This window comes from Sciurus carolinensis, chromosome 6 (genome assembly GCF_902686445.1).
Source record: "Sciurus carolinensis chromosome 6, mSciCar1.2, whole genome shotgun sequence".
Classification (NCBI taxonomy): Eukaryota; Metazoa; Chordata; class Mammalia; order Rodentia; family Sciuridae; genus Sciurus; species Sciurus carolinensis.
The window spans coordinates 132,775,686-132,784,362 of NC_062218.1; the positions used below are offsets into that span (position 1 = coordinate 132,775,686).

At 41.3% G+C, this 8,677-nt stretch overlaps 1 protein-coding gene across 5 annotated transcripts in view; it reads left to right on the forward strand.

Annotated features, from left to right (window-relative positions):
- LOC124987121 (alpha-1,3-mannosyl-glycoprotein 2-beta-N-acetylglucosaminyltransferase) overlaps positions 1 to 8,677 on the forward strand; it is a 25,638-nt gene extending 16,961 nt beyond the window's left edge. For all 5 annotated transcript variants that reach the window (XM_047556109.1, XM_047556110.1, XM_047556107.1 and 2 more), the window contains one exon: positions 6,133 to 8,677. In XM_047556109.1, coding sequence (XP_047412065.1) covers positions 6,254 to 7,597 — 1,344 coding nt within the window. In that variant the 5' untranslated portion in view covers positions 6,133 to 6,253 and the 3' untranslated portion in view covers positions 7,598 to 8,677. The remainder of the gene's footprint in view (positions 1 to 6,132) is intronic.

Genomic DNA, 8,677 nt, shown 5'->3' on the forward strand with positions numbered 1-8,677 from the left:
CCCAAGTATTTTATTTTTTTGAGACTATTGTGAATGGAGTTGTTTTCCTCATTTCCCTTTCAGATGTTTCATCATTTATGTATAAAAATGCTTTAGATTTATGCATGTTGATTTTATATCCTGCTATTTTGCTGAATTCATTTATGAGGTCTGGAAGTTTTCTGGAGAAGTTTTTTGGATCCTCTAAATAGAGAATCATGTCATCAGCATGATGACAGCTTGAGTTCTTCTTTTCCTATTTTTGTCCCTTTAATTTCTTTGGTCTAATTGCTCTGGCTAGTATTTCAAGTATGATGTTGAATAGAAGTGGTGAAAGAGGGCATCCTCGTCTTGTTCCCATTTTTGAAAGGAATGCTTTCAGTTTTTCTCCATTAAGAATGATGTTGGCCGTTGGCTTAGCATAAATAGCCTTTGTATTGTTGAGGTATGTTCCTACTATCCCTATTTTTTCTAGTGTTTCATGCATGAAGAGGTGTTGTATTTTGTCGAACACTTTTTCTGCATCAATCGAAATAACCATATGATTCTTATCCTTAAGTTTATTGACATGATGGATTACATTTATTGATTTACAGATGTTGAACTAACCTTGCATTCCCAGGATGAACCCCACTTGATCATGGTGCACTATCTTCTTAATATGTTTTTGTATTCAATTTGCCAGAATTTTGTTAAGGATCTTTGCGTCTATATTCATCAAGGATATCGGCCTAAAATGTTCTTTCCTTGATGTGTCTTTGCCTGGTTGGAGTATGAGGGTGATATTAGCTTCATAGAATGAGTTTGGTAGGGTTCCCTCCTTTTCTATTTCCTAGAATACTTTGAGAAGTATTGGAATGAGTTCTTTGAAGTTCTTGTAGAACTTGGCTGAGAATCCATCTGGTCCTAGGCTTTTCTTGGTTGGTAGACTTTTGATGACTTCTTCTGTTTCATTGCTTGAAAATCTGTTTAAATTGAGTATGTCCTCCTGGTTCAGTTTGGGAGGAACACATGTCTCTAGAAATTTGTCAGTGTCTTCGGTATTTTCTATTTTGTTGGAATATAGATTTCCAAAGTAGCTTCTCATTATGTTATGTATTTCAGTGGTGTCTGTCATGATTATTACCTTTCTCATCACGAATTTTAGTAATTTGAGTTTTCTCTCTCCTTCTCTTTGTTAGTGTGGCTATGGTTTGTCTATTTTGTTTACTTTTTCAAAGAACCAGCTTTTTCTTTTGTTAATATTTTGAATTGTTTCTTTTGTCTCAATTTCATTGATTTCAGCTCTGATTTTAATTATTTCCTGTTTTCTTTTACTTTTGGTGTTGTTCTGTTCTTCTTTTTCTAGGACTTTGAGCTGTAATGTTAGGTCATTTAGTTGTTGACTTTTTATTCTTTTCTTGAATGCAGTTCATGCAAGGAATTTTCCTCTTAGTACTGCTTTCTTAGTGTCCCAGAGATTTTGATATATTGTATCGTCATTCTCATTTACCTCTAAGAATTTTTTATCTCCTCCCTGATGTTTTCTGTTAACTGTGCTTCATTCAGTAGCATATTATTTAGTCTCCAGGTGTTGGATTAATTTCTGGTTTTTATTTTGTCTTTGATTTCTACTCTCATTCCATTATGATCTGGTAGAACACAAGGCAGTATCTCTATTTTTTTGCATTTCCTAAGGGCTGCTTTGTGGCATAACATATGGTCTGTTTTCGAGAAGGTTCCATGTGCTGCTGAGAAGAAAGTGAATTCGCTCACTGATGGATGGAATATTCTACATATGTCTGTTAAGTCTAAGTTATTGATCGTGTTATTGAGTTCTATGTTTTCTTTGTTTAGTTTTTGTTTGGAAGATCTATCCAGTGTTGACAGTGGTGTGTTAAAGTCACCCAGAATTATTGTGTTGTGGTCTATTTGATTCCTGGAATTGAGGAGGATTTGTTTGATGTACATGGATGGGCTGTTGTTTGGGGTATAAATATTTGCGATTGTTATATCTTCCTGATTTATGGTTCCCTTAAGCAGTATGAAATGTCCTCCTTTATCCCTTCTGACTAACTTTGGCTTGAAGTCCACTTTATCTGAAATAAGGATGGAAACTCCCACTTTTTTACTGAGTCCGTGTGCGTGATAGGTTTTTTTCCCATCCTTTCACCTTTAGTCTGTGGATGTCTTTTTCTATGAGATAAGTCTCTTGAAGGCAGCATATTGTTGGGTCTTTCTTTTTAATCCATTCTGCCAGTTTGTGTCTTTTGATTGATGAGTTTAGGCCATTAACATTCAGGGTTATTATTGAGATATGATTTGTATTCTCAGTCATTTGGGCTTATTTTTGGTTTTTAACTTGACTTGGTTTCTCCTTTGAATGGATTTTCCTTTAAGGTAGTTCCTCCCTTTGCTGACCTACATTGTTGTTTTTCATTTCCTCCTCATGGAATATTTTGCTGAGAATATTCTGTAGTGCAGGCTTTCTATTTGCAAATTCTTTTAACTTTTGTTTATCATGCAAGGATTTTATTTCATCTTCAAATCTGAAGTTTAGTTTTGCTGGGTGTAGGATTCTTGGTTGGCAACCATGTTCTTTCAGAGCTTGAAATATGTTGTTCCAGGCCCTTCTAGCTTTTAGAGTCTGGCTGAAAAATCTGCTGATATCCGTATTGGTTTCCCCCCTATATGTAATCTGATGCTTTTCTCTTGCAGCCTTCAAAATCCTATCTTTATTTTGTATGTTAGGCATTTTCATTATAATGTGCCTTGGTGTGGATCTGTTGTAATTTTGTGCATTTGGTGTTCTGTAAGCCTCTTGTATTTGACTTTCCATTTCATTCTTCAGGTTTGGGAAATTTTCTGATATTATTTCATTGAATAGGTTGTTGGTTCCTTTGGTTTGTATCTCTGTGCCTTCCTCAATCCCAATAATTCTTAAATTTGGTCTTTTCATGATGTCCTATAGTTCTCGGAGATTCTGTTCATGATTTTTTACCATCTTCTCTGTTGGGGCAACTTTATTTTCTAGATTAAATATTTTGTGTTCATTATCTGAGGTTTTGTTGGACTGAGGGATCCTGGAGATGGGGCTCAGTCAGTCCGGCCAGGGGTCCTACAAGTCCTGGCTGTTGTCTAAAAATGGCAGCAGCCATGTGTAAACAAACCTGCAGGTACTTTGACAGTGAACTTCCAAGAAGCAGCAGGCATGTGGTGCTCCACTGGTTGTCTGTGGTCAGTCTGCTGACTGCTGTGGGATGATTGGGAGGTGAACCTCGGGCGGTGGGTGATGGGTAGGTGAAAGGCAGGTGATGGACATGCAAACGGCAGGCAAATGGTGAATGGTAGGCGCCAGACAGTGAGCAATCTGCACTCAAAAAGTAGTCAATATGCTGGCAGACTGCAGGTGATCACAGTAGACAAATGGGGTAAACATCAGGGGATCAATAAGCTGCCAAAACTGCCTCACCAAGAAACAGATATCCTCTGCTTGAAACCCGAGTTAGGGAGTGACAAGGAATGCAGCTTACCTCTAGTCCACCATCTTGGATCTCCCCAAACTGTATTCTTAATGCTCAACTACTTGGGTGATTTTTTTTCTAGATGATTTCTGAAATAGATATACTGTCCTTTTAGATGTCTCTCAAATAATCTTACTGTTTCACTCAAATTAAAAAATCTCTGTTTATCATTTTAACAAATAGCCAAAGTGCTGTAAAAGGACAGTAGATCCATATCTCATTTTATTACAAAAGTTAACTCAAAATTAATCATAATCCTAAATGTAAAACCTGAAACTATAAAACTTACAGAAGAACACAGGGAAAAATCTTCGTGGCCTTAGATATGATCACAAAAGTGTGATCCATAAAAAAGAAAATCCTGTCTAATTGTACACTATCAAAATTAATTGTGTGTGTGTGCACGTGTGGTACTGGGGATTGAACCCAGGGCCTTATATATGCTAGGCAAGTGCTCTACCAGTGAGTTAGCACCCCCAGCCCAAAATTAAGAATGTCTGTTCTTTGACACTAATAAACTAGAAGGACAATATTTTTGCCAGTCTAATGGGTGGGAAATATTAGGATAGTTTTATTACTAGTGTAGTTGAATACATTTTTGGTATGTCTAAAGACCATTTTTGTATATTTTCTTTTGAGTTAGCCATTTTGAGATGGTCCATTTTCTATGGAATTTTTGGCTTTTTATTCCCCTCATGTTTTTCCTATTTTTGTACTGGGAATTGAACCCAGTTGAACTCACAGGTCCTCTTGCACTAAACTACATCCCCAGACTTTTTTATTTTGAGACAAAGTCTTGCGAAGTTGCTTAGGACCTTATTAAGTTGCTCAAACTTGAGACTCTCTTACCTCAGCCTCTCCGCAGTTGCAGGAATTACAGGCATGTGCCACCATGCCTGGTTTCCCTTCAGGTTTTTAAAAGGCCACATCTCCAGACCTTTTTATTTTTTATTTTGAGACAGGATCACGCTAAGTTGCTTAGGGCCTTGCTAAGTTGCTGAGACTTGTTTTGAATTTAGGATCCTTGTGTCTCAGTCTCCCCCCACCCAGCTACTGGGATTATAGATGTACGCCACCATGCCTGACAAAAGTTCATTCTTTATTGTTATACCTTTATTTGTCATTTATGTTGCCGAAATTCTCTCCCAGTTTTTCATTTGTCTTTTGACTTGCTCATGGTGTTTTTATCCATGCAAAAGTGTTCCAAATAATAAAATACATCAATCTTTTATTGTATCAGGATTTTGAGTGATACCTAGAAAACTTTCCCCTACACTCAGATTCTAGAGGCATTTATTTACTCAGATTTTCTTCTAGGACTTCTATAATTTTATGTTTTACATTTAGATTTCTGATCCACTGGTAAATTATTCTTATGTGCAGGTCTAATTTTACATTTTTTGATTTGACTGTGTAATTATTATTAACCCTCTTAACAATACTGTCATTTCCCTAGTAATTTAAAATATCACCTATGTCATATACAAAGATGTCATATACACCTTTGTCATTTCTTTGTGTCTATTTCTGGAGTTTAAATTCTATTTCACTGGGAGGTCTGTTTATTTGTACCTGTCGCACAGTTTTAATTATAGAGGCTTTATGCAGTATTTTAATATCTGGTAGGGTAAGTCCTTCTTCACAACTCATTATTTTCCTTGATATTCTTGTGTGTTTAGTTTTTCATATCAGATTCATGTGATCTGGCTCCATAAAAGTATTCTTATTGGGTTTTCTGATGATGCTGAAATGTCCTAACTGAGGAAAAGGGAGGTTCAAATTTTCTTTTGTGTTTTTCAGAAATTTTAGTTTTATTCATATAGGTTTTGATTTTTTCTTGTTAAGTTTATTTCTAAATATTTTATAATTTTCCTGACTTTTCTAAGTAGGATTTTCTCACCCATTTTTTCTTCTAATTAACTATTATTTATGGATGTGAGGGCTCATGATTTTTTTTTTTTTCATGTTTTTATATCCACTCCCTTGCGTGGTTCTTTATTTGGTTTCATTTTTATCATCTAGTGTTTTAAGAGTTTTCTAGGCACATTCTTGCAGCATCAGCAAATAGACATAATTTTACTTCTTTCCCACTTCTGCCTGTTTTCTCTAGTATAGTTGCATTGGCCAATACCTCCTAAAATGTTAATGGCTGTGGAGATCATGGGGAGCGTGACTTTACTCTTGAATTCATAGGAATGCCTCTGGTGTTTCCTTATTAGGTGTGATGTATAATTTTTAAAATCAGTAATCTTAGGGTGGTTTGATTTGAGGAATGGGAAGAAGAAAAACTCACCCCTCACTTCTCCCCCTAATCTCTGGGTGGAAGATGGGAAATGAAGTCTGTTAAATAAAGAAGGGAGAGTTGGTGTTCTTTTGTTCTCTTTCTTCCACCTGTGTCTTTCTCTACCTCCCCTGTAAGCATGTATTGCTTTTCTCAGGATTCATTAGCTCATTTTGGACAGTGGAGTGTGGCACCCTAATCCTAGTTAGGGAGAGGGCAGCTCTTTTCTAAGAGAATCTGGAGTGAACCTCCTAGCTTCCCTTCTTCACATTTTCACCTGTTCCTGCGCCTCACATTCTTACACTCCATAGGATTGTAGGGTTATGTGTCTTTGTGGTGATGGTTGGTTTTTCTCTCTCCTCTCTTTAGGTACATGGCTGCTTCCTAGTCCCATATTCTGGAGGAAGCAACCCTAGAACTGGGCGAGAGAGCCAGGAAACCGGGCAGCCTTGAGTCCTCTGTTTGCCCGCCCTCCCCTGTGGGGGCCAGGATGCTGAAGAAGCAGTCTGCAGGGCTTGTGCTGTGGGGCGCTATCCTCTTTGTAGCCTGGAACGCCCTGCTGCTCCTCTTCTTCTGGACACGCCCAGCGCCTGGCAGGCCGCCCTCGGACAGTGCTTTTGATGATGACCCAGCCAGCCTTACCCGGGAGGTGACCCGCCTGGCTCAGGATGCTGAGGTGGAGTTGGAACGTCAGCGGTGGCTATTGCAGCAGATCAGGGAGCACCATGCTTTATGGAGCCAGCGGTGGAGGGTGCCCACTGTGGCACCTCCTGCCCGGCCTCGTGTGCCTGTGACCCCACCGCCAGATGTGATCCCCATCCTGGTCATTGCCTGTGACCGCAGCACTGTCCGACGCTGTTTGGACAAGCTGCTGCATTATCGACCCTCAGCTGAGCACTTCCCTATCATTGTCAGCCAGGACTGTGGGCATGAGGAGACAGCCCAGGTCATTGCTTCTTATGGCAGTGCAGTCACGCACATCCGACAGCCTGACCTAAGCAACATTGCTGTGCAACCGGACCACCGCAAGTTCCAGGGCTACTATAAGATTGCCAGGCACTACCGCTGGGCGCTGGGACAGATATTCCATGAGTTCAAGTTCCCAGCAGCTGTGGTGGTGGAGGATGATCTAGAGGTGGCACCAGACTTCTTTGAGTACTTCCAGGCCACTTATCCACTGCTGAGGGACGACCCCTCTCTCTGGTGTGTATCTGCTTGGAATGACAACGGTAAGGAACAGATGGTGGACTCAAGCAAGCCTGAGCTGCTGTACCGCACAGACTTTTTTCCTGGCCTGGGCTGGCTACTGTTGGCTGAATTGTGGGATGAGCTAGAGCCCAAGTGGCCTAAGGCCTTCTGGGACGACTGGATGCGCCGGCCTGAGCAACGGAAGGGCCGGGCCTGTGTGCGCCCTGAGATCTCAAGAACGATGACCTTTGGCCGTAAGGGTGTGAGCCACGGGCAGTTTTTTGACCAGCATCTTAAGTTCATCAAGTTGAACCAGCAGTTTGTGCCCTTCACCCAGCTGGACCTGTCATACCTGCAGCAGGAGGCCTATGACCGGGATTTCCTTGCCCGTGTCTATGGCGCTCCTCAGCTACAGGTGGAGAAAGTGAGGACCAATGATCGGAAGGAGCTGGGTGAGGTGCGAGTGCAGTACACAGGCAGGGACAGTTTCAAGGCCTTCGCCAAGGCTCTAGGTGTCATGGATGATCTCAAGTCAGGTGTTCCCAGGGCTGGCTACAGGGGCATTGTCACCTTCCAGTTCCGGGGCCGCCGTGTCCACCTGGCACCCCCACAGACTTGGGATGGCTATGATCCTAGCTGGAATTAGCAGCTCTCCCTCTTTGGTTCCTTCCTTGCCATATCATGAGCTGAGATAGGATAGCAGTCCCTGGGCTGCATCATCCTGTCTGTGTTTTCCTCTTGGGTCCATTTTATCCTTTTTTTTTTTTTTTTGAGCGGCATTCAAGTGCACAAATGATAAGGTAAGGGTTTATTCTCCCGTTCTCAAGGGAGTCAGATGGGGAACCATTCTGGGGCATGTAGGGGGGCATTAAGCAAGAAACCACTGTGTGGTAGTGGGAGACTTGGACTTGTTGGAACTAGGAATGTCTATGTCCTGAGTTTTCTCCAAGTCATCTATAGAGAGGTTGGCAACTAACTCTCTTGATCAAGCCTCTTCTCTCAGCCAGGGCGTGAGCCCTCCTGTACTATTCTCCTCCTCCACCTACTCCCAATGTGGGACTGGGTTATGTGAGAAGGGAACATATTTGTGGCCAAAAGGAGACTAACAAAAAGAATTTCATTATGAGGGGTAGGGTAGAGAGTTATTTGCCAGGGTTTACTGCCTCCAGCTTCCAGCTCTCTCTCCTTACCCTGACTTCCTCTCAGCTCTTCATTCCCTGCAGCCTAACAATTTATGATTTCTAAGATGAGAAGTGGAAGAGGGAAGAGCAAAACCCTTCCTTAGCTCATGTCAGGGCAAAGGTGTAGGAGGAAGCCTCTGTGAGACTACCTTCTTTTTGCTTCAAAGAGACTCTATCCTTCCCCCTTCTTTTAAAAATCACTCCCTTCCCTGTTGCTTTAGGAGGGTTCCATGCTGGCTTTGGTGGGAGACAAATGAGCTCTTTGTGTCCTTTTCTCCCTGGGGTTTGGTGCACACCTCCCCCTTGAAGGCTTTGGCTTCTGGTGTCTCTCTCCGTGTGAGTTAGAGTAGCTGAGACCAGGACAGCCCTATCCATGGATCAGATTCTGCTGAGCCTCCCCCAAATATTGTCATGTCCTTACAGATCAGGATGCAGATGGCAGGTTGGAAAGGAATTTGTGTGTTTTATTTCTTGCCTGACCTCCGTTTCATGGAAGAAAGTGGAATCTACAGAATTATTTTCAAAAATAAAGGCTGAACTGTCTG